This window comes from Synchiropus splendidus, chromosome 4 (assembly GCF_027744825.2).
Source record: "Synchiropus splendidus isolate RoL2022-P1 chromosome 4, RoL_Sspl_1.0, whole genome shotgun sequence".
In the NCBI taxonomy this organism is placed as follows: Eukaryota; Metazoa; Chordata; class Actinopteri; order Syngnathiformes; family Callionymidae; genus Synchiropus; species Synchiropus splendidus.
Window position 1 is genome coordinate 26462830 of NC_071337.1, and position 27046 is coordinate 26489875.

Below are 27046 nucleotides of genomic sequence, written 5' to 3' on the forward strand. Positions count from 1 at the left end.
AAGGATGACAACAATATTTATGGAGCTATATACAAATAACACTGTACAGAAGCACGAAGAAAGAACAAGAGAGGTGTCGTGTAAAAACATGAACCATACTAGGTCATACACTTCAAAAGAGCTGAGTTTGCCGTCTAATCTGGACTGTGTTTGCTACTAACATTTACTCCTATAAACACACACACACACATTCAAATACATTCATGTTTGGGGTGAGACTCACTCCCATCTCCGCACGGACACACCTGGACTGGCTTTTATGGCTTGTTGAGCATCACTCAGGTTTCTTGGTGCATGTGTGGCCACTCCGACAGAGCACCAAACAAAGAGATCACCCGACGTGTGCAATAAGGCTTCCTCTCATTCTGAGTCCACGTTTTTCTCAGTCCATTTGGGGCTAAAGTGCTGCGTAGAGGAAGTTGGACTCAAGTGTCCTCAAAGTCACGATCTGAAGCAAAGCGAGTGTCTGACACCACAAGGGCAGAGTTCCAATCCATCCCCCGAGTGCTACTTATAATTCCACACCAGAAGAGAAGACACTTATGCACGGCGTTCTGAAGCCTCGGTCCATGTGTCTGCCTGCCGTGTCTCTCTCCTCCAGTCTACCAGTTACAGTCTTTCTTGAGTAGCGTGAGGACTTTACGGCCCAAACTGGCTTTCCAGGGCTTGACAAAACTCTTCATGTTGACGATGAGACGGCCCTGTTTGCGATCCGTGTGTCCTGCCACCAGGTACTCCAAACCTGCAGAGAGATGATTCATTCATTCAGTCAAATGTCACCTAAAACACCACACCTGAGTCCAGCTGGGGTCTCACTGGGGTGATTTTTGAACAGCTGCTGTGCGGCAACACAGACAAGATTGGTATTGTGAAGCCAGCTAATACTGTTTTTCATTCAGCGCCATTTTATTCAAATACTTTTCTGCTTTTATTGGGTTCATTTCGTCCCAATAATAACTAGAGAAGTCAGCGCATGCCACTGCCAAGGTGCTCATTCCACATGGTGCCATAAAAACACAGCATACAGTCAAATCAATGAAAACCTCCATGGCTCTTGACAGGGACTCAAACAACGATACCACACTGCACCCCCTTGTTTCAGCAGGTGTTGCGAGGGCTAGGGCTGGATCTTTAATAACTGGTAGAAATAACTTTAAATTATGAATTGTGTTTCAACTGTTTTTATGAGTGCACCTATTTCCAGGGCAGCACATTACAATGTAACGTCATCACCAAAACATCCATGACTACAGTGAGGGACTTAAGATATTGTGAATGTGAATCTACAGTCAAATATCAAAATGCGATTAAACACTAGCGAAGTCTGACCTGGGTTCAGGATGGGGCACGTGCAGCCCCGCGCCGTCCAGGACTCTGGATAAAGGGTGACACGACTCCGCTGTATCTTCATCTTTGTGTTTTGGCTGAGAACCTTCTGGACCTTGACCTGCACTTCAGCATGGGAACCTTTGTCGTGAGCTGAGAGGACCTTCACCTTCAGAACTGTGGAGAGATGCCAGACTGTGAGCGTGTCTTCATGTAACCATGAGATTCATCTGCTCATCGTCACCAGCAGCAACAGCACAACGTGACTGGTTTGTTTGGTAGCTAAGCAACAACCTTCAATGCAGTAAATATCACAGACAGGTTGATATTTGTAACTGAACCTTTGAAAATACAGGTGTCTTTTTATTTGATCCTTCAAGGCTCGACAGATTTGATCAATTGAACTTGTGAACATGAGTCTTGTCACAGCTACTGGTAAAACAATAGAGATCACCTCAGCTTGTAAACACACACTGTTATCAGAGTCACTGCGAGATCAGAGGTGAACCAAGCTATCTCATATCTTCTTCAACGATCATCTATCATGATCATTTCTGGATCCATTTATTGCTGCATGACAGCAGTACAGTATCACCATGTCTAACTACTTCAAACTACAACAAACAACACACTTAACAACCATCTAAGGTGAGTGCTAACTTTTTTTTATTGAGTTTTGACTTTAGATATTACAGGTACTTAAACGATCACTAAGGACAGCTTAAATAACCATATAGGCCATATGAAACCAGTCTGAAGTAAAAAGTGATTACCGTATGCATAATTCATGGTGCAGAAGAGCTTGCTGTTGGTCAGAGCTTGTTCTTTGCACTCGCACTCTGCAGGGAAGAACACAGTAGAAGATTAATATTGGGAACACAACCAAGTTTGTGTGTGCAATTGGTTTGTCTATTCTTGCGAGGATTAATTCTTGGTTTAAACCTTAACCAATTTGTGGACAAAGACTTCATAGTAATGTCTGGTTAAGAGTCCTGGTTAAGGTTAGCCATTTGTTTTGGATAGTAAAGCTAAGGCTGGCGAAAGCATTACGTCAATGCAAATCCTCACAAAGTCCTAACCAGGATATAAAAACCAAAATATGTGTGAGCACATGTATGTGCGTGTACGTGTTATGTGTGTGTCATAAAGCCAGACTGTAATAGTTTCAGAAGCATGCTACATTTATTGAAGCCAAACAACAGTGCATACAGGTCAAAGTTCACCAGTTATTTACACGCATCATGCTCACGGCTCAAACAGGGTTTTGTTCCTGCATGTCTGACTCTGGAGACAGCTGGGACATCTCCATCTCCTCCACAGGTGCTGGGAGCTGCTCTCTCCTCCAGCTCCTCCAGACCACCACCACCACAACAACACACAGCATCGCCAGCATCACAACGCTGAGCAGCACGGACCTCACGACATGGTGATCGACTCCTGGCTCTCTGAACATCACCAGGGTCTCAGATCTGAACACACACAGAGGGCCTCTCAACCCCACGCACCAGAACAGTCCACTGTCCTGCAGAGAGACGTTCCTGATCACCAGACTTGTGTTTGAGAGACACGTGTTGTCTTGCTGTTGATCCTTATCAACATAAAAGACTCGTCCATCAGTTCTGTTGGACTGCATGAACCAGTGAACCCCTCCAGTCTGAATCCAGTCACCACAGCGCAGAGTGAGGTTCTCCCCCCCAGAGAACTGCTCCACTGCAGGAGGCCCTGCTTCAGGACATACAAAAAGGTGATAATTCTCTCGACCAGACACACTGAGGTCACAGGTGTATACACCTGTGTGCTCCAACGTCAGTGATGGAAGCATCAGAGTGGAGTTGTGACTCTCTGTATCAGACCTCAGCAAATTATCCATCCTCCACTTGTGTGTTTGGTTTCTGCTGTCGTCAGAACAGTTCAGCTCCAGACTCTCTCCCACTGCGCGGAGGATATACTCCGGTGGTACACACACATGGAAACTAGAGTGTAGCTCACACCTGAGCTGCTTCTTCACCAGACAGTAGTAAGTGATGTCAATTGAAGATCTATGGGCACTGAGCACAAGAGGTTTGTTCTTCACCAGATGGGATTCGTATTCTGAAGGCATTTCGTCGTCGATTAAAAGTAATCCATCGCTATATGTTTCATAGCTCATGTAGGCCCACGGAAAACTCTGGTTTGGTCCCACACCGTCACAAGTCAGCTCCACTGTCTGTCCAACATTCAGGTACAAAGTCTGATCTCTCGTCTTCTGGTCGTCACAGACGAGGAGAGTGGAGTTCCTCTCGAGCGTCAGGTTGCCTTGAGTCCAGCACTGTTCCTGGTACTGACCCGAGTAGGAAACATCCAGATCGCGTATCTCATAGGAGAAATCTGAAGAGTTCCACAGTAGCTCCTTCCTGCTACCGGTCCACCTGGAGACCGAGCAGAAGTCAGCCGTGTCATCCATGATGAAGCTATGAGGCCACTGTGCTCTCCGGATGACCTCAGCTTGAATGCTGGAGATGAGCGCCAGCAGCAGCAGCACCTGTGCAGCCATGGTGTCGTCTGTGAGTGACACAACTCTGACGGCTGCTTCATGAGCACAATCTCACCACCATCACCAGCTTCGTGGAACTGAAGATTAGGTCAGGAGGAGGCCGCATGCTACTTCCTGCTAGCTTGGTCAGGTCGAAGTGTGAAGGAGCGGAAAAGAACATGTGCTGACACATGTTCTTTTTGTGAACGACACCACACGAAATGAACAAGGACAAGTGTGTGAGGGTGTGTGTGTCTATGAGAGAGAGACCGAGAGAGAGTTTGTGAGTGGATCTTAATACGTGTGTGTGTGTGTGTGGTCTCATATGCTGTATGTGGCGTTCAAAGAATGCAAGCGCAGTTTCAGGAGAGGAATGTGCCTATGAAAGGTGCAGATGCATACCGGTGGTGGGGGGTCTCAATGAATGGACACTTGGTACAGTCCTCTTTCTCACACACACACACACACATTTGTTCCATGCCCTTTTAAGGTCCTATCATGACATGCATTACTTAACCATTAACGCTGGTCACTGGACTGTGGAGGACAGTGATATCACATCCTAACACACACGCGCACACACACACGGGGACGCACACACTCTGTCTTACCAGAATAGTGCAGAGCAGAGAACAGCTCCTCCATCCTAAATATCCGCACAGGCTCGCTAGAGTTTCCCTCCAGAGAGTAAAGATCAGACCTGTGAGCGCACAATCCTTTGTTAGTACAAGCTACAAGCATTGAGGGATCATTTTTTGATGGAAAGGCCTGATGAGGTTTCATGATCAGGGAGGAGCAATCTGACCACGTCACTTTGCTTCAGTCAGAGGGAGCGTACGTCAGTCTTTTGGCTCAGCTCAGTCACTCATCGCTCATCATCTGTAGATTGTCATGATCAACTTGATAGCAGGAATCTCACCCGTGCATGCAGTCTCCAGTGAAGGGGTCGCAGTCTCCTGCACAGTCGCATGGTCTGCAGCCATACTCGTGGAAGCCCCAGTATCCCACCATGCACCTGTCGCATCGGCTTCCGCCCACCCCGGGTTTGCAGATGCAGTTTCCATTGGAAGGATCACAGAGAGCGACATCAGGCAAGCTCATGGAGCCCAGGGGGTGACAAGTGCACGCTGAGGAAGGTGAAATGATAGTTAACATTTGGATGGATTACAGAAGTACCAGAGAACTGCAATACAAAATGCAGAGAAAAGTGAATTTCACTTTTACTCAGCAAGGTTTTTGGGGCCACGCTGGTGTCATTGGCATTACTGTATTATTACTGGATTATATTATAATTGCTGACACAGTATTTCTTGCTGACACAGTATTTCCTATACTCTCATGACCCAGAGTGAAGCAGCAGTGACGAGGATCAGCACCTCCACATTGGTGGCGATGTCAATAAAACAGGGAACAAAATAGACAAGCGTCAGATTAAAAGTACAATGATAGCTGCACCAGATTCTTATCATCAATGCTCTCACTTTGGCTGAGATTATTTGTGTCTCTAATAACATTTCTTTATTTGTTCAAGCCATTTCTTTAGAGAGAAAGCTTTCGCTCTAATATTTAAAAAAAAAAATTAATTTATTGCTATTATGTTAGCAAAATAAAATTACTCTGTATGTATGTTGAGCAGATTAGGTTTGCAATATGATAAACATTTGTCGTTTGACTATTCTGCTGATTTCTTTTCTCCAACCATTGAAGTTTGCAGTCATACTGTACCGTTCTCTCATTTAAACTCAAATGCTCAGACGTACAAAGTTCGTCCCCAGACCGTCATTGTTTAATTTGCAGTGATCTTATCGAAGTCACTCTTTTGGTTCGTCTGTCTTGCGCTGTGTGTTGTTAGCACTATTAACACAAAGGCCTCTCTCTTTCTCTTATCGCACACGCCCTTATAGACTCACCCCCCAATCACTTGCTGTCAGATTTCTCCCTCATGGCCGTTTAATTGTGCAATACCGTGTTCTTCAAACAACCTCTGAAAACAACAAGCTCTTGTAAACTCGAACACTATTCACCAAAATTCCTCACAGGAAGTTCAGACACCCCAATAAATCTCGGTCTCCGGCCTGGGGGGGCCACGGTGGTGGAAGAAGAGGGGAGAAAAACAAAAACAGTTTGTGTTTGCTGCTGTTTCTCTGCAGTTTAATGGAGCCTGAAGAAGTCAGTGACTCACTTACAGCAGTCTGCGGGCCCTATGGGTCTTCTCACAGTCCACGATATGAAACAGTCTTTTTTTTTTGGACCTCACAGCCAGACACGCTAAGTATTTATGCGCTGTGGTCGGAAACATGTGGAGATGTGCTCCTTTTCTTTGGCTACCTGATGTTGGAGCTAATAAAAAGCGGTCGTAAAGCAGTAACGTCAGATTAGCTAGTCGTAGCATGAAGGACCCTGGTTCATGAGCGCAGCTGGGTTCCCAGAGAAACACGCCCAGATACTGAAGAGCAGAGACAATATATTGCCTGCACGAATTCCATAGAGAATCAGGACCTTACTTTCAAGTTGATTCATCATGAATGACTTAACTGAGCCAGTGACCACAGACAGGCCGCGACCTCAGAGCGTCATAAACATCCTACGTGTGAATCTACGAGCTGTTATCAACACTATTGTTTAGAAAGTATCCTTCATACTCCGTTGATGATTAACAGCAACGCAGCAACAAGTGGACTCCTCACAGGGCCGAAGCACGTGCGCCTCTGGATAGCTACAGCAGAATGGCCAGTTCAGAATACAAATATGTGCATGTAACAAAAAAGGCCTCATGATTGATGACTTTGTCTGAGGGGGCATGACAGCACACCTGCCCGGACAAAAGCACCTGACAGCAATCACACACATGTACTGTAAATACACTCTTAGCACTGTACGTTGCTTAAGTGTTTTACGGTGGGTGTGCTTGACGGGTGTTTTCTTTCCAGCGCCCCTCCACGCCAGGTATGATAAAAATGTTCAGCACGACAGGGGAAATTACTCCTTTGTCAGGCAGACGACCCAAAATCATTGCACAAGAGTTATTTTCCATTCTGTGATGGTCCATCACAAGGTGCCGTCAAACCTGTCACTGAGTGCAGCGTTTTTTTCTACTCGACATAATCTCAGAACGACAGCTGTCTGACGTATGAAAGAATCCTCATCAAATAGTGACCTCCAACAAGGTGGTGTTTATTACGTCTCTGCCTGTAAGAAAATCACTCAAAAACAGATGAACAAATTTGACTTTAATATTATCAATGGGATGAGGAAATAGAGCTGGGTATTTATTCAGACTCCTAAAATCGATTTGATAATTTTATGAATAAACGTTCTGACGTTGCATCTGACCACGGATCTTAAGAGTTTGTCTGGAGAGAGCTGCAGCATGAGAGCCACTTCCTCCTCAGGCATTAAATTTGGGTATTTAATATGCTTTTCTTTAGTTATGGAAAAACACGTTCAAGAATTAAAGTCCAGCTACCTGCAGGACAGAGCTGACGGGTCAAATCAGACAATCAGAGGGAGAATGTGGCCGCTTCTCCGTGTTTACTGATGACTATCTGGTGTTTACTCAAGACTCATCTCATCAACGAAGGGCAGCACGCCGAAACCACCCAAACACGCACATAATGCCCCGCTCTAACTAAGCAAACATAATCACTCCACACGCACAAAAATGGAAAACAGGCCAAGATGGACAAGAAGATTGTGTGTTTATATGTGTGCGTTTGTTGAGGTTTGGGTCAAGACATCGGTATGCCACCATCTGATGATTAACTATGTTGTAAACCGAGGGTGCAGTGAGGACCGTCTGCAGTGACACAGAGCACACACCTACGAACCAGCACAGTATCACCAAGCCAGGTGCCCATCCAGCACGTCTCGGCTTGTGGTTTCAGTACATCACATTCTTTGCAAGAATAGGAGTACGGTGCCAGTGTGGTGTGTGTGTGACACGGCGAAACACAGCCGTGACTCATTTTGACATTCTACACCTACTTCTATCGCTCCAGTATGTTCAGGTTACCGCAGCGAGAACAAGTTTGGTGTGACAGCATCACATGCATCTGATAATCTGCCATGAAATTTCCTCAAGTCTCTCACAATGAAATGACAGTGCTTAAAGCAGACCATCAATCATCACAGGGTGAACATGTTTGGCAGCAGAAGTGATGCTCTAGGTGTCATAAAAAATGTAGCTGGAAAGACTGAAAGGAGGATTAGTGCCAACGGAAGGGCATCTACACCTCCATCGTATTATGCTGATGGGTGATATGATTATAATTCAGTTTGGAGACAAGACCTGAGAGGTAGCAACACTACTAACCAGCTGCAACATTTATGAGTACAGAATCACTGCAGACCTCCACCATGGAGCTCATTGAAGTCACACAACATAGATAAAAACAAAGCATACAAAGGACTCAACTTTGAGTGCTGTTTTATACAGTCAGGTTTTCTGTGTTTCTGCAGACTCTGAATGGCGCACTGTGCTGTTCTTTGTCACATTGGCACAACCCAAACATTTCATTTCAACCTTTCTAGTTATTATACTACTAGATGTTTCAGTTAAATGCCTCCTTTGCATTCGTGCTAAATATAAGGGCAACCACTTGGCACAGTCCACAAAGTTTATGATCCTACTTTAGCCACTTAGCACCTCAATGTGAGTGAGCAACAAGTGCAAGCTTCCCTTCACCCCTCTGGCTGTGCACTTGACACTCGCTCTAAACTATTTTTTCCTGTCATGAATGGGCACATGGATGCTCACCTTGGTTCTTCCCCTGAGTTCCATGAGTTCCGTTAACAGTTGATAACATTCTCACTCAGACATTACACCAAACAAGAAATGAACAGGTCTTACATTTACAGGAGTCAGATGCACTGTGGGGTCGCTCAGGGTCCCTGTAGAATCCAGATTTGCAGTACTGACACTGACGTCCCTCTGTGTTGTGCAGGCAGTCACAGACGCCTCCACTCCGCTGCCCGGAATCTCGCCACGCTGACCAATCAAAGCGGCAGCTCTCGGCATGTCCGTTACACTTGCACTCTGAAAAGGATCAATAAACTCCACTCGTAAAACTCATCGAAGCCACATAAGGTCAGGTTATGCAGAGGTGGTACTTAAGCTTTCATCAGCCAGGGATTCCCCTCAGCAGGTCTCGCTGGTTCGACACCAGGTCTTTGAGCTACACCGAAAACCTCAGCAATAAAAAGATGCGTGTGTTGGTTCGCTTTCATCCAGGTGATGGTACTTAAAGGATTTAAATAAGCGGAGTGGATTTTGGAGCAGAGCTTAAAAAGTCTCACCTTCATTCCAAAAGGATTTGGAAGAAGTTTGTTTTAGAACAAAGGTGAGACTTTCCAAGATCCAACTCTAATACAGGTACTGCAGCCTCCAAGTCAGTAATAGTGACATTAATTCTTCATTCAGCGCTTGTCAAGGATGAGTTTTTAGAAGAGAAGGATGGTCAAATGGAGTGACTGTACGGTCCAAAGTTTGAAGTCATATTTAAGTTGCGGCGGCACAAGGGCCAATTACCCACACCAAAATCTCACACTACTTTTTTATTGTCTGTCAATGATGTAACAATAAATAACATTAAATGCCTAGACTGCATTTTGCTAGGCTAGCTACAACAATCAGGCTAGCATCGAAGAAATCACCGGTTGATTGTGCTGAGACTTGTCATTGGTGTTTAACTTAAGCGTTCTATACGTCTTCTGATTGTAGCGAAAGATGGGGCTAGATCTACATGAAAACACACATTTTCCAAAAAAAGCTATGCCCTTCACATAAATCCACTGAAAACGATGCAGTATATATAAATACATTGAGATTTGGGCACAGCGTCAAGTTTGGATCAGCCATCCACACAGAGATGTGATCTGGTGCTTTCAAATTTAGCCACCCTGGAATTCGGTTTCTGATACAATGACTAGAAAAATACATCCATCTGAACGAATGGCCGATGTGGATAGGACCGACTTGGTGTAGACACCGTTAAAATGGAGCCTCTACAATATTTTAGTATGCAAATCAGCACCCTGGCACCCAGCCACTTTCACCACCAGATTTGTATTTGGCGAATTTTAATGTGAGGAGATGTTCACAGAAACTTGGGACAGATCTGAAACGGAGGAAATTCTCCTGAGTCAACACTGAGAGACAAATGTTCTAATCACAGTGTTGCAGTATAGTGAAACATGATAAAGTTGGAGAGAGCATTTCTGTTGCATAAAAAAACATGTTTGCTGCTAAATTTGAGACAAACTATAATAACATGAAGCCATTATTAATATTTATTGTTTCCTGACTCCAACTAGGAACAGGATTCACACACATATTGGCTGAAAATATGTGCGTGAATACATGAAACACATATTTCTGCTCTACCACTTTCTCCTGCCATTTCACATTGCAGGCCTAGTCCCGGCTGGTGAACAGCCAAGCTAATCCACAGCACCATTTATGGGACTATCCAACATTTGGCATCATGTTTTCACAAGTGTTCAAGAGCGTGATGAGAGTTGGGGACAGCTAATAACTAGAGCAAAGTCTTTCAGATGGAACTAACAGAAACCAGACTTGCATCAGTGATGGAGTTTATTAAAGCAGGATCCGTGTCTATGACAGCACACAGCACCAGAGCTGTTAAAGAGCATGGCACTCACTGCGACATTCGTGCGGCGCCCCTGTCAGTCCGTCAGCTGGCTGCCACGGCCGGTCATTGTAGAGCGGAGCACAGCGCTCACAGTGATCACCTGCAGTGTTGTGTCTACATACGCACTTCCCATGGACCTGAGGGAGAAGCAGGGGGAAGGACGGCATTAGAAGCAAGCAAATGATAGGATGAAGCCTTCCTCTTGATTTAACACTCCAGCTCAACATTTCCCACCTTCCTACTTTTCCATGACTTATTTTTACTTTCTCAATGTCAATGCTTTCCTCCACTCGCTCAAGGATCCCATCAAAATCAGTGAAAGGAGATTGATTGTTTGGCTTCATCACTGGAGACAATAAAGGGGCTCCGGCCTGAAAAGCCTGTGTGTGTTTACAAGTGTGTGTATGAGAAGGGTGCAAGTATGCAGCACGGAGAGCACAATAACAATCTCCTTGTCATTCCTGGGAGCTGGAATGCCATGTATGCTGGATAATGATTGAAAGAGGGGGGTGGGGAGGGGGGTGAGTCATCTGAGGGAGCTCTTTATTTGTTTGTGTTACAGCATGCAACTGCAACTGTAATGTAGGACACACACAGACACACACACACGCACATTTATGCCCCACAATCGCTAACATAGCTACACATGAAATGACATGTAATAGGAAAAAAGATTGTTTCCCACGGTGTGTGACATGCAACGGTAAAATCTAGCCACATGATATGTAGACTTCAACTGACCAATGACCAATCCAGCAGAGGATATACGCGCACACACACACACACAGATATGGAATGTAACAAAGGAATGTGTAATTTACTTGTATTTCCTTTGTGCCTGTCCTCAGACTCCTCTGAAACATTTGAAGAGGAAAAAGCTGGTGGTTCGACTGGAGTGTTCCAATGATACTATTTTTATGAATCATAAATTCTTAAGGAAATCAACAATTGAGCACAAAACTTTGCAATAAAGGCAGATGTTTTTTTGAGTACAGCTAAGTCTCGACAACAATGGTCAGAATGTAGTACTTTGTGTGTCCCATTGAATTTAAAAGAGAATATCGCTAAAAGATATCTTGAATTGCCAACAGTGGTTTGGGAAAAATCAGGGCCACGGTGAGTGTTAGTTTTTGTTCCAACCCAACCACCACACGCAACGCCGCCAACCAGGTGTCTGAAGGCTGCAGAATCAGTAGATTATCAGTCAGGTGCTGCTTGTTTCAGCTGACACCTGACTGGTTAAACTATGTAAGCTTGATAGGTTGGAACAAAAACCTGCACCCACAGTAGCCCTTCCTGGAACAGTTTGGACACCCCAGGCGTAAACAAAGACTTTCGCATTTATGTGACTGCAGTCAGAAAAAGTCTGGAGTGAATATGGGACAGAAAAACTGGCTACTCAGATACACCCATAGCCTCAAACATGGCTCAGACGTTGCCCTTTACCATTTGTGGCCATTACAAATGGTCTTTCTCAGCACTCCCAAAATCTGTTGCTTGCCATTTTCCATTCCTATAGCGCTAAACTTTTAGTAAAAGAAGTCGATTCCAAGTCCATGATAGCCAACACTATATTAGGCAGTCAAGCTATACTTCAACTAAAACATCTCCAAATCAACAATCGATGGCGCTGTTTGTGGTGGGGAAACCCTAAAACCAGGGGGAAAATGGAAAACCCTACTGAGAAATAGCCCTCAAATTGAATTGAACAGACTTTAATATCCTTAAACCTCAAAAATGAAAAGGTGTATGCTATCTCTTTGACATCCATTAATCATTAGAAACATAACATAAAAAACAATGACTGAATTTAAATTTCATCGCACAAGTTTGATAGCAGCAGAACACAATGAAAGAAAGGCACAAATGGATGGATGGATGATGACTCTCACTGTGGAACTGCCTTCCATAGTGGTGGGATAAAGCAGGCTTTCTGGAAAGAAATCAAACTATAGTATTCTTGGCAGGTGACCAGGTGACTTATCAATTTCAGGGTTAAGGAATAGCTTGTGTCTAGAGAGCAGTTCCTGGTCATATTTGCATTGAAATAATATAATAATAATGTACAATAATTGTATATTTTCCAGGTTATTTCTTTTGATGAAAAGACACTCACAATGTACAATCAAAGACCTTCCAAAGGGACTTTTTAAATCTGAAATGAGATTTGAGAAAATGAAAATTACATTTCCAAAGCCATTTGTCATTTCAATAAGAAGTTTAAAATATAGATTATATTCATCAGAGGGCTAATTTGACTGCACTTCAATCGTGACTATATGATGAGAGCATATAGTCACGCATATAGTCACGATTGAAGTATAGTCACGATTGAGAAACAGGAACTGGAGACAAATGAGGCATTAATGCAACGGTTGAGAGGACCGTGAAGGAGTGGGATGCACAATAAAAGGAGGGAAAGAAGGAAAAAGACCGGCAGCCGTTGGATCAAGTCCAGACAGCTGCTACTTCAACTCATTTGACATGTTTACCACTCCGTGATACGGGACAATTAACACACCGAGTGCTGCACACACGCGAGCATGTAAGCCAAGACACTTGCCGGGGTTGAACTGGGGGCTTGGTGAGCGTTGGAGGTAAGGTGATAATCTTCATCCTCTTTTCAGAAAATTGGTTTCGACGCGTCATCATGTCAATCTTGCTTGCGTAACTTCACTCAAGCTCGCAAATGCCGAACCTGAACCCAACATTACTTTGTCAGTCCTTAAAGACGGGTGGATTAAGTGGAAAGCGGCACTATGTTGATTGTGTATTATAAGTAGTGTCTCAAACTGGCAGCTCATTTTTCTGCTATGCAGGAGTGACATCATGATGGACAGCACACATAAGACAGAGTCCATACGAAAGGCTGCAGATGACTTATTTACTTAACAGAATCAGACTTAAGTTGAGCCAGAAGGGCAGGCCTGGAAAAATGGGATCTGGGGGGCCACATGTGGTCCCTCGCCAGTGTATTTGCAGCCTCTATGAAATCAGTGAGATACTGTAAAACTGGTCACTTTGAAAAAAGGACTTTGAACAAAATATTCACAATGATTGTAATTCATGACACATTTGTTTTAAGAGATCTCATTTAGTTTTTCTTTGCCATCTCGGCGTGTTGGCCATTTATTTCATGGATCAATTGAAGTGTGAAAATGTAAAAGAAATCTTCACACGTATATCATATATACTGTATATTATGTATGCCTGAGAAAATGTGTTTTTTCTTCCCACAGCCACTAGACTTCACAGTCGGTGCTCTTCACCTCAACGTTCTGTACATATTACATAATCAGTTTGACTGAATATCATCAGAGAAGACACTCAAGCGTGGGAAGAACAACTAGGATGGAGTTCACAGAGTTGCACAACTAACAGCAGACGGTGAAGACGTCGGACTTGTCTTTCCTCATTAAAGAAGTTCCACTGCTATCGGTGAATCGGTCTGCAGACCTTTGCAAGAGTTGGTCTGGTCCATGTGTGGTACCTCCACCCAGATCCGGGATTCCCAGGTCAACTGCTACACTACTTATGTCAGCATTAGAACACAGTAATTGTGTCCCTGGTGGTCGTGTGTGTGGGGCTCTGTGGCTCGCAAACAGACAGTGAAATTACCCTCAACCACAAAACCCCAAGTGAGGAGCAGAAAAACAGAACAAACATGTCCCTCCATCTATACTGTCTGCCTTGAGAGTCATGATCTGAAAACCCTTTCAGTTTAGTTAAAGCTAATCTAACGTGCTGTGTTTTTAACGCCACAGAAATGGGCTTAGTGTGCAGTAACAAAGGCTTAACAGAAACATCTACTCATGCACACATCCAGACACACACAAAGACACACACCCCTCCCTTCCTGTAGTAATCTGTGCCCTCATCTGCCATCTACTTGTTTGGGTTCTGCCAGAAATGGCGGCACAGAGTCAAAAAGAGACACAAAGCAAACTGCTGATAGACCAGAAACAGCACTTATATAACCTTGGTGTGTTTACTGAAAACTGCACTGGGGCTTAAATCCAAATGTGGCAGACCAAAGGTGATGTACAGGAACCACAGCCATGCATGAAATAGTTAGCCTTTAACAAAGAGCAGCGCTGGCTTTGCTTGCTCCTGAGTATCAGTTCATAGTCGACGCCCTGGTGTTCGTCTGAAGGACGCAGCAGTCCAAAATTGATATTAATCCGATTTTACAACCACTGGAGCAGGCTTGCTGGCAATTAACAAAGCCTTCTGGAATTTCTTGGCGTGAAAACCTTTAGATAATTAAGACGTTATATTAAGTGATAGCACACTGAGCTGTTTTCTCAGCTGCTCGAAGCAATAATCTATTTTACTGTTTGATGAATCACACAGAATATTAGAAACACCTTGCAATTAAACGCATGGAGTGCAGCGCCTTCTTTTACAATCTCCGTCACAAACAGGCAGTGAACTCACAAACGTCTCTGCGGAGCAATTTAAATCAAATCATTAAAAGATTGTGCTCATATGAGTGTATAACTGACGTTTATTATTGACCATGCACGTGGAAGCACAGATGTAAAAGCTCAGTTCAAAAGATTATCATTGAATTAATTGCTGAAGGTTTCTTGTGTTGAATGGCCAAAACCCCAAAACTGAAACCCTTCCCATGTCTGAGAAAAGTCTCAATGCAACTCTCAATACAGAGACTTTCTCAAGTGACTATAATCTGGTGCCATAACAGACAGCTCACCATTATGTCCTGTGCCTGTGCTTCATGATTCTGAATTGGAAACAACTACAGTTAGTTGGCTCAGGAGGAGAGGCCAAGACGATGCATTCACGTGCAGAAACAAAATAATCATACTATTGCTTGGTATGTACAGGGTTTGCAGGCTGCAGTAACAGAGTGAGAAGTGGGCGGAGCTACTGTTTTTTGGGAGGCATCAGTATAAAACAAATTACTTCTTTGTCAGTTTATACAGCAACAATGCACAGTATAACAAAACAGAAGAAATTGCGTCATTGCTACCTTTTTATAATCTTGAAGTAACATTGTGACAAGTATGGCCATCTTATATTTGGCATAATGAAGATCAGGGGTTAAGGTTTGTCCGTCATCACCAGCTGCTTGCTTCTACGCTCCTTTAGTGGTTAGCTTCTAATCTCGCCCAGGTGTGTTGCTTCTCCTCCACGTCGGAGATTCTTCTTTAAGTTATTTCTGTGTTGCTTTCATTATTTTTAATTTACTTCATTTCATTTAGTTTCATCGCTTGTTAAATGTCAACTTAAATGATTGTTTTTTATAATTTCAATTACAGATTATTCAAAACTGGTATTTTGAAAACATGATTTCAGTTACAGATTATTTAAAACTATCTTTCAAAAATAGAGAATAAATTAGACAATCCGACAATATACAAAAAAGTCGTGATAATTTTTTTCCATATGGATCAGGGACGGACTCTGCCAATGCAGAGATTCGACGGTCAGCCTGAGTGGATGATCGACTTCTCACCCTGCACCCTGTCTTTATCTTGACCATGTTCACATGGTCACTACCCAAAGTTTGTCAATTATCTTTCACCAATAAGTTTATACAGCTCTCCATCATTCACTTGGATAAAAAAATGCTTTAAGATGTCGAGCTGGTAGTGAGATACGACCTGACCTTTCATATTACGCTGCTTTGCCATCTTTCACCACCAGGTGAATGGTCCACCGATAAAAAAAAAAAAACAACACCACCACTCACACTACAAGTCCCAAAATGCAACTGCTGCAATTCTCTTAGCAGTGAAGCAGAAAAGGCAAATCAAATTGGATTCCTGACTAAACATGGCCAGTTCCTGTTTTGTTTTGCCCTCTCAGCTTGACACTGATCTTCAGAGTTCAACTTTATCGCAAACATTATACACCCTGAACTATAAGTTTAAAAGATATAAAGCAACGTGTTGCCACATTTTGGAGCCTTGGGTGTGTTGTGTTTTACAATATATTTATATTAATGGCCCAGACGTGACAGCCTCACCAAAACCCACATTTATCCTACTTATCTTAAATGCCTGTCAATAGAGGACCCATGTGGATTTGTGGGCTGTCTAAACTTGGTGTATTTATGTTGCTCTATCTGATGAACTGTAAGAGGAAACTCTCACTCTCCATGTCGAGCTTCACTGATTACAGTCGAACAGGAACCTGGCTTCAAAGGCGATGGTGGAGATTTGAGAAGAACGCTAGGTGAAGTCAAATGAAAACAGTTCACACCTTCAACAAACACACTAACATCAACACCACCATTAAGTCCCAGATGAATCAATAAATACATCTGTGCCGTTTGTTCCGTTCAGGAAAGGCAGCTGTTTATCTGCCCAGACAGAAGCGGAGCAGCGCCCCCCTCCCCACCTGCCCCTCTCCAGTCTGTTATTAACACCACTGCCAACACAAAGTGAGACCCGGCAGCTCGGCAGGCCATTTAGTCTGCTATCACACCTTATAATCTTCACTTCCGTCAAGGAAAATCAAACAAGCCTGCCTCTGCTGCGTGATTACATCATGATAGCCATAGAAATACGTGAGATTTGAGGTCAATATCAAAACAGGGACGCTAAGGGAAGAGACTTCTGTTGTGACTCACTATAAGGGGCAACTGAATGGGGTCCTAACTGTCCTTAAAATACACTAAAACAGAGTCTGTGTTAAACATTGGGGTGTCCTACTGCTGAACTACAACATAACTGCTTATGTCAGAGAAATAATGGAGTGTAAATAAATCTTTATTCATTATTTCTCACAAGGAAATTGTATTGAAACACATACTTTGTGCGTTATTTAGATTGAGGGGAGTTGTCTAGCTTCCTTCTGCTTCAACCAACTAGTGTCCTTTAGAGTTAAAAATGTCTTACCACATGATTGGTGCGGTCTCTCAGGGGCCGGTACCCAGGTGCAGGCACACATTGCTCCGCGTGTCCGTTACAGAAGCAGCTTCCTTTCACTATCAGGTCGTAGATGGCGAAGTGTCGGGTGGGAAGCGGCGCGTGGTCCGAGGTGGCCATTTTGGCATGGCAGGGGCATGTCTGCTGTTCGAGCAGACGGATTCGAATGTTGGTCACCCTGAGCTGCTGCTGGCCCTCCAACCCAAAGGGATCCAGAGACTCCCACTTCGGTAGGGTTCGGTAAATCACCTGCCACAAAAAAAAAAAAGAAATGGAGTCATTTGTTCAGGCTTACCATCACGAGTAATATAAAAACATGAGCCATACACCTTGATGTAAAACAGATTTTTAATCCACCATTTCAGTATTGATAGTGAAAATGTACAATATTTGTTTGCAGCTGTTATAGGACACAAGTTCAATATGGATTCCTCATTTTCATAGAAATGCAGCTACAATGTTTAGAAAACCTAAGACAGAAAATGCAAAGTGACTGGCTTGCTAGGAGAAGACAAAGTATTTTGTCGGGTATGAGATCCATATAATCTGGGCTGTCATTTCAGGTCAACATCACTGTGTAGCCCGACCAATCAAAACCCCCTAAAAATGCAGGACCTGCGTTAGCAACAGAGAGCAAATGCCAAGCTTCTTTATTTAAACTATAAACCATACAGTGTTCCTAATTGCGATCCAGAGCCAACGTAAAAAAGGACGCGGTGCCAAACGGCACAAAAGAAAACATTCAGCGTTCTTCTCCATTGGCCAACTTCATAATTTAGGGTGACTGGATGAGGGCGTTCAGTGAGACAATCACTCCTGCTTGTTCCGACCATGTTACTACATGTGTCATTCTAATGGGGTTGGATTCCGGGTCCGCGTTCTTGATGACTAGAACCTCAAATGACCCGAGAGGTTAATCAGAACTGAACTTTAAATCAGCCTTGCAACCTTTGTGCACTGTCTGGTCCATGAACATCCTTCAAATCATGATCCCTTTACAGCCTGCCGTCGCCATAGCAACAGCTGCCTCTGCCTGCGAACACTGCTTCTGTTGTCCGGGAGGAAAAGTTTGGGTCTGTTGAAAAGCACTTGCTGTGAAGCAAAATGTGGGCATTTGCAGTGAGTCCCTTCACAAAAAGTGACGCTGTCATTGATATTATTGGGTGAATGGTGCGCGAGGGCGGTTGTGTGAATGAGTGTGTGGGCACATTTTTGGCCAAAGGTTGGAGTGACAAGCAAGCAAAGCCCCCATGCAGCTCCCTCATTGGCCCGATGAGTGGCCGAGAGTGTGATGGGAGGGGCACTATTAATTTGGCTGTTGTCGGTGAAGGTCTCGGGGTCACGGCATTGTGGTCAGCAATTAAGAGAACACGACAAATAGGACAAGGGGCGCCGGACCACGGGAGGGCAAGGAGTGCAGGGCCAGACAAAGGGGAGGGCCGAGATGCAGTTTCACATAACTCACGGTCGGACAAAAGGACTTGCAGCAGCACGGCAACACCACAGCAACTCTCACACATGCGTACGGTGACCGACAAGAAAGTATTGCTGTGCTGTTTACAGATACACAAGTTTAGTTTTTTCAGTTCCCAACCAATACCCCGATGACACCATTCTTTATTTTGATTATCTATCCTCCTGAAAACATTCGTTTCTGCATGGACAACTATGTTACAATGTAATACAACCTTCTAATTAGATATCTGACCTTTTTAAAATAAGGTGTTATTGATTTAATACAGTTACTGGAAGACATTTTCTTAACAAAGAAAACTTTGTCAACCGAATATTATTTTCACAAAAATACTGACTGAACTCAGTTAGTGTATATTTAAAGATCTTCTCTACTTAAGTTTTAATTGAAAGGCGAAGCATGGCTTCTACCCTTTGGCAAAATAATGCCCAAGGTTTCGCATACAATTGCACCATCACAGACATCACATCCCAAGGAAGAGACGAGCACTAAGTCTGAGACCAGGGGGAGCCAAGCAGTGACCTTAGTCAAGCATGAGCTCTATATAACTACAGCAGATTAAATCCAGAACCTTCACAGCTATGCTCTTCTTCAACGCCTCAGTTCTCCAAATAAATTCTCCAAAAACTTTTCATCTTTAGCGTCTTAGCATTTTTCAAACCTACAAATTTTTCCCTTCTTCCATCAAAACAATATTAAGAATCTGTACATGCTGCAATTTAAGGTGTGACAAAAAAGTGTGGAACTATTGAAAAAAATAAGGCCTGGCACATGACACTGCAGACAACACAAGTGGAAGTCTGCGATTGACATTGTCACATCTTTGTCACACCACATCCATGAGGGTAACCCATCAGAGCATAAAAATAGCATTACATACAAGGACAATTGTGTGCCCACCATATTGCAAGCAGAGATTTTAAATGCAAAAAAAATATGATGAAAAATGGAATAGTGGAGTGTTTTGTGGAGTGATTCTCATGAAGGGCAATTTAAATTTTGACAATAAGCACGAAAAACAAATGAAAAAGGAGACATTGCATTTTGATCAGACCCTTGTTTACAATTCAAGGAGTGGCATCTATAGACAGCTCAAGGAACAGAAGGTCTTCAGTGACTTGGACTGTTTTCAACATTTTGGCTCCTTGTGTAATCGGGTCGACACCCCTGGTCTTAGAGGAAGGGATGTTCTTACACAAACAACTCAACTATGCACACACAAAAAAGCTTAATAACCAACTTGTCAACTTGTGTCTATCCATCACTGTTGCACCGAGGAAATGCAAGAACCTTCGCTGGAGACAGGATATTAATCATTCCTAAATAATGACGAGAAGTTCAAAGACAAATGGGGAGGAAGAGTTTAAAACAACTAAGCTGCATTTCAATTTTGTCTCACGGAGGCCTGAGGCGGTGAGTTCACTGTGGGCCATGTGTCCGCTGATAATCTTTCTTCCTGTTTCGGGCTGAAGAATAAAGTAAATCTGGCTTTAACAGCCCTAATTCCATCAAAGTGCTAGGACTCTAATGTAATCTGGTAAACAGGCACAATGGGCATTGATGGAAAATGGAGAGAAGGGGGGGGGGGGGGGGATGTCTAGCCAGCAGCTCAGAGATCCATCAGACCTTCTACACTTCCTTCCCAGTAGACGCACGGACTGTAAGTGTTTATCCGAGAGGACTTGGATGCATGCGTTCGGGGAAGTGTGGAAAAGAGTGAATGTGTGTGTGTCCCTAAGGAGAACAACCTCTACACCAAACACTTACATTCTTCCAGCCTGCCTGACCTCATAAATAAGACAAGCAGATTCACCCAGACGCACACACACACTTTTCCCCACACTGTTGGTGAACATGAAAAGCTTTCAGCACAAGAGTTGACATGCTTTCATGTTTTGTGGGAGAAAGAAGAGAGGCTGAAAGCTGAGAATACCTGCTCCCTGTAATAGCTCCCAGCTACTCACCCTTCCCCGCCTTCCTCCTCTTCAGTCTCCCAACCTTCGCTCCCATCCATCACAGCTATCTGATCACAGAAACCTCAGATGCTCACATGCAATCCAACATGTTTTGATACAAAACGGCATGTGACGCGGCTTCTTCCCTCGACACTGACCCAGGGGTGAACTAAATAATGCTAATATAGAAGCTGTTATTATAATTATGTTATTATAAATTCTGTTCAACCCTTTCTCTGCCATTCAGTTGCCTTGGATTTATGTATATAAAAATGTAATTAAAAAGAAAAAAGGAGCTTTTCTAGTGGGGCAGTGTCAGCATTACACAAAGCTATAATAACATGTGTCTACATCTAAAGAACATAAGAATAGCGGCCCAAACTTCTGAAGTGATCATATCTCCATGTGGAGCCTGTGTGCTGTTGAGACTGTCAACTCTAGCTGACGGGCAATCACAACAACAAACAGACAGAAGCTGAAGGAGACCAGAGTTGTGAATAGATGCAACATCAGAGCGCCACTTGACCTGCAGAGACCTCTGGGTCATCGGGAGACGGTTGGAAGGGAGCACAGGTGCTGAAGCTTGGATGGAAGAGAGGAGTCGTTTTGCTGATCCATTTCTTTCATAATACTCCTTACTTTCAACTCATATTTGAAAAAAATGTGTGGAAACACCTCAGAAACTTCGCTTCAAAACATTGCATCCAATCACTTAGAGTGAGTAGCGGAATGGGACATTAATAGAGTGACCTCTGATGACCCCCTGACCAGCTCTTGTTCCAGGACAATTCTGAATAAAATGATCAATTATTCCTCCTCAGAAGGGAGGCACTGATGTGCTATCAGAATTAAAAAGTAATCATTTGACCTGGAAATATACAAGACAAACTGCAAAGAAGGTTGAGCCCTTCCCTAGTCAGTAGCACTTAAAAGGAGCGGAAGACATGAAGGAAAGCACAGACATGTTAAGAGGAAACTGCAGGGGGTCCAGGGCAGCGCCACGCTTGCCATGCGCCACCACACACAACAAGCGAAGGCGCATCTGTAAAGCAGCTCCTGGCACAGACTGCTTCAATTAAACATCAATGGAATTCAGGAAGCCTCTCGCGCTACAGTCGGCCTGCTTAACGCTCACTCATGCACACGCTCATCGCCAGACCCCACCTGGCTGCTTTCATTCACATCAGAGCGGACGCATGACTTTCATATGTTGCGTGACTTCAGATCCAGCAGGAGTGATCACAGGCCGCCTGATGTTTAAACAAGAATGCACCCTCTTTTGTCCAGTTCACCTCACTCCAGGCACGTGTATCACATCCTTGGAGATGTTTAGCAGGGAAGCCAGCGGTCAGTAAACGCACCACAGTTGCCATCCAGATAGCATCGACCTTAAAGTGAAGCCAAGTCTGGAGTTGGGCTGCACAACTGGAAAGCATGTATTTCTACATGCCGTCATTGAGGTATATCAGTTTCAGCAGTTGCAATAGTACTATTTAAGAATTGCGTTTTAGAGTATATAACTAGTTCAGGTAAAGAAATATCTGATGCAATGGTTTAGGAGACATTTTTCGGCCACATCATGAAAATAGGTGTGTAATTTATCCGAACACAGCAAAACTTGTGTCGTGTATCTTCCACTGTCAAACTGTCTGTTTCAAGTTCAAGTGAATTCTATGTGAGTAAACCATTTCAACTTCTGATAGTATTGCCTCTCTGTCTGTCTGTATAACTTTCAGAATTTCAGAACACATTTAAACAACATTTTCAGGAAATTTTGAAAAGGATCGAAGGAACATTACATTTCGGTGGAGGTCTGGAGTTCCAATAGGATTTAATACAAAGGATTCGTCATTCACTTGTATGGCTTTTCACTGCTGCCTCGCAACTCTTACATTCAGAATTACCATGGAAACTAAACTAAATGAATTAATGAAACACAAAACACAATCAAGTCCCTACAATAAAACAACTTTCTTGAGACTGTGGTACCACAATGTCTAGTTATTGTTCAGTCGACACCAGGCTTTCATCTAGGATTTTTTTTCAGACGGCCCCACTCGTATGCTTGTGTGCTCTAGCATCAAAACGTGAAATTTTTGAGTTTTCAATCGCAATGTTGAGCAGCAAAGTGAGGTTTAAATGCAGCACAGTCATGAAAAAAATAGACAATAGACAGAAAATAGACAGAAACAATACAGCAAACTGGCCTGACTTCAACAGGATCATGACATGAGTCTACTCCTCCCAGAGGTCATCTGTCTCACTGCTCCCTTCACCATCAGTGATGGTCTTCTTTCTGGGGTCTTTGGTTCCACAGTGTTGATTGTGTTGTGGCTTTGTCTATGTCTTAAACGTTTGTATGCTGCCGTAACAATCTGATTTGGGAAACAGAAAGGCAGCCTAATCCAGTCTAAAAGAACATGCCAATGGTGAGCCTTGTATTGAAAATTAGGCATCCTAATAGGAGTAAAAGGCGTCCCAAGGACACCTTTTACTGATAATGAAAAAAGCCAGTTCAACATTGTTTTGCTGCTGCTAGATGATACTGCTATGGTTTTGACAATTCTGGATTACTGCTAAGATCACTCTCACTGATCACTTGTGGCCTAATACTAGGACTCTGCCCAGTTACCCTGGCAACCTGGATCCGGCACCATGTCCAGACACAACCGTTGTACAGAGAGCCAACACACTTTTTGTCTCACTGCCTTTCTAGTAACTAATATAATACAAAACAATCCAAGCTACAACTAGCTGACTAATACCCCAAAGACACTTACCTCTCCTCGGTTACAGGGACTTGCCTCGGAGTATTTCGAGGTGCAGATGGCTCCATCCTTACCTGCCCCTCCTTTCCCCTCATCCATCCCAAAGGCAGAACTGCAGTTCTTGGCATAGTATTGCAGCATCTTCCACGTCCGGCCAAAATCCTGGGAGCGCTCCAGAGTCATGGCGGCAGGTCTTGGCGAGCGGAACACCAGGATGAGATGCGTGAAGTAGAACTCAGCCTCCAAATCCAGCTGCACTGTTTCCGACTCCACATTTTCGGCCGACTGCCACCAGGTGTTGGGGTGCCGGAAAGAGGAGTCGGACATGGCCCCGGCCAGGTGTGACAGGTGGGGGAGACCGGCGTTGCACTTGGCACACTTGGGAGCGCTGCAGGCCAAGTTAATGTCGGGGTCTGCGTAGGAGCAGTAGAGCTCTGTGCCGTTGTTTCCGCAGACGCTTTGGGTGAGAACTCTGCGACCCAGAGCCAAGTTGCCCATGCGGGGGTTGCAGGCCCGGCTTTCACAGCGAGGGGCGACACCAACCCTGGACAACTCCATGGACAACCCTGGGGGAATAAATGGCAATGTAAATGTGTGACGTGAAAAAGCTCGGATGTTTTTTTTTTTCATATACAGCATTTTTTAAGAGAAGAGCGCATGTCTATGCTCATATCTGAAGACAATGAACGCTTCATGACGATGATGCAATAGTCTCCTAGTCATCAGCCCTTCCCAGAAAACCTGCAGAGGAATCCTTACAAGAGGCCAAAAGCAACTCAGCTGGCTGTGTTTCAGAAGCAGAAGGTGTGAGTCTGGTACTGATGACATCGATCTTTTCTGTGCTCTAACCATTCCATTGTGATCAATTTGGAACGCATACTTCAATTTCCGGAGAAAGAGATTCCCTCTGGAGCTGACTGAAATCAGTCAGTCAGCATCATATTCACTAAATGGCTGATGTTGTGACAAGCTTCATCACATTTCCGTCGGTCAAACCACGATGGCATTTTATGCTGTTATTGTCATGCAAGGTTGGATTCATGACTGAATATAGCCAACCATCCAAGATTTGGACTTTGGTTGGGGACTCTATGCAGACACCAGTGAGTCAAACAGTGTGTTTCTGAGTGTTTACATGAGTCAACTGATTTACCTCGATCGGAAACGTTATGCAAAGTGGGATAATGGAGCCATTGTGCACCTGCCTGCCTCAGACTGCAGCCAGCGTGGACTCTGACACAGATAAAGTTTGGCAGCTCAGCGAGGATGAGCAGCATTCAGACGCCTTCCAGACGCTCTGAAAAATCCCCTCAGGTTCACGGTGTCATCTTCCACCCCAGATCTATTATCTAGGATTCACTTTTAGCCAAAGATTCCAGAGATGGAAACGCATTAGGGAGGGAAAAGAGAACAGGAATAGTTGTATTCCAGAAAAAAAAAGGTTCTTTCTGAAAAGAATGAGCCAAGTTATTTTTTCTAGACGGAAGTTCCTATGTGTGACTTAACTGTCTGGAGGTGAGAAGGTTACAAGGGGCAGACAGAATGCAACAGCTCTCATGTCGTGCCACTAACAAGGACAAATGATGGTTGTGTGGAATAGCCCACCACACTTGGGCAGAACTAGTTACTTGAACACAATATTGCACTTACTACTGCTTGCGATAAGACTGTTTTTATACTGTTGTTCAGGTAGCCTATTCAGTTAAAGAGGGTTAACATGGGTTAAATCGGTGTTAACACAGTTTACAGTCATTTTATCACATTATATTTACAAACACATTCAGATCTATTTGAACAGTAACTGTAAAAGCATTTTCTGGCAAGACCGTTTGTATCACGTGCTCTTATACAGCCAATGAAACAATAAGGAAACAATAATACAACACATAATGCGCTATCCCTTTCCTTCATATCATTTCTTTCATTGTCAAAAGTGGGCTGTAAGGAGTCAGGGTGGTCACATTGGGTCCGCATTGTTGCACTTGCTCTGATGCTCACACAGATTGAATTTCAATACCAACCTGAAGCTGTCAACACGACCAGAAACACAACAACCAGAACCGACATACTGCCGCCTGGTTTTTGAGCTATAATCCAAAATAAGGGCGAGGAAAGAGTAAAGGTGTAATCCCCAAGAAAAGTGCGCAGGTTCAGTGTGGACTTTCTCTTTCGCTCAGCAATAAAAACACACTCGGAGGGGAAATCATGGTCCGGATCTCTGCAAGGTTCCACTGCGGGAGGATGTGGTTCCGTCTGGAGCTGAGACCCCCAGTGATGCGTAGCAAGCCCTCACTCAGCGTGACTCCTGTCCCCCGCTCAGCCTGCCGCCTGCTCAGGTCCGCACATCTATTTGTGAGTTGTGACAACAGCTCCGCCCACGCTCGCTTCTCCACAGACTTAAAGGAACATTCCAGTCTGGGACGGCCGCAGTTAACGGGCAATCCCCACCAGAGGGCGCCACACTGGACAGACCCATCACATCCGAGTGTTTGCTCGAAGCGTGGACTGCGAGAGTTCAGTAGATATTTCTTCTCTTCACACCGTGAGAACAGTGGGAAAATGCTGAAATAGAAGACAGGTTGCATTGTCCTGCAGCAGTTATATACCAAAGAGTTACTGACTTTTTATCGCTAAATAAAGCTAGGTGGAGTATTTTTTAACCATGTGCCACATACAAAATAAAAGGAAAAATAGCAGGCCACAGAAGTCCACGTTTTAATTAAAAATATGTATGTGTAGTGACTGTCTTAAAGTCAACTCAAATACTGAATACTGTGGTACCTTGGTTTTCGAACGTCCCGGAGTTCAAACAAAAAATTCAAGATTTTTTTTTGCTTCGGATTTCAAACGAAAATCCAGAACTCAAACGCTCCCGAAAAAAAGCTGAAAAAAACATAACGTGCGCGGACCGATCAGCTGACCCACGACGCGATTTGTTATTGTGTATAACGCAGCCTCTGTATGCAGACGTGTCCCGTTAGCTACATTTACTGACTGTTTTTTCTCCCCTGTGTCACAGGGGAGGTGCTCGCTCTCCACACCTCCGAGGCTGGAGCGCACACTCCAGGGTTTGATGTCCTGTTGTGGGCTGGAGCTGGGACAGGGATGAGGCGAGTCTGGGACAGAGCGTTACTTGGTTTATGACTTTGTCACAGCCAAACTGCACAGAAGCGCACATTCAGAGCTGGACACGCACCGGGCACCTCTTCACTTCTGGAGAGACGTCACTCACTCGGCAACCCCTCCCACATGCAGCGGCCACACACATAGAGGAACAGCGCACCTGCAGCAGACACTCTACATTCACTCCCACAAAAGCCTATTTTAAGGCTTGGAACGCATTATTTCTTTTTCCATTCATTGTAATGGGAAAAATCGATACAGATTTTGAACAAATCGCTTCTCGAACGGCCGTCTGGAACGGATTGTGGTCGAGAACTGAGGTACCACTGTACGTAAAATAAA

The 27046-nt window shown here is 44.1% G+C and overlaps 1 protein-coding gene across 1 annotated transcript; it reads right to left on the bottom strand.

The window, feature by feature from the left end:
* ntn4 (netrin 4) lies at positions 1–25913 on the bottom strand. Its single transcript, XM_053862253.1, has 10 exons — positions 25603–25913; positions 23594–24147; positions 17355–17633; positions 10499–10625; positions 8688–8873; positions 4758–4965; positions 4450–4538; positions 2100–2165; positions 1330–1503; positions 1–742 (listed from the first exon to the last, which is right to left on the bottom strand). The coding sequence occupies exons 1-10, from the start codon at positions 25646–25648 to the stop codon at positions 603–605; spliced, it is 1869 nt and encodes a 622-aa protein (XP_053718228.1). The 5' UTR covers positions 25649–25913; the 3' UTR covers positions 1–602.
* Positions 25914–27046: the final 1133 nt, after the last annotated feature.

Bases quoted from the DNA above. Each gene is read 5' to 3' on its own strand.
- ntn4 (XM_053862253.1), bottom strand. From the start codon at position 25,648: ATGTCGGTTCTGGTTGTTGTGTTTCTGGTCGTGTTGACAGCTTCAG. The intron at 24,148-25,602 runs GTTGGTATTGAA...TTATTCCCCCAG, and splicing joins GGTCGTGTTGACAGCTTCAG to GGTTGTCCATGGAGTTGTCC. The intron at 10,626-17,354 runs GTAAGACATTTT...CTTCTCCCTCAG, and splicing joins GAGACCGCACCAATCATGTG to GTCCATGGGAAGTGCGTATG.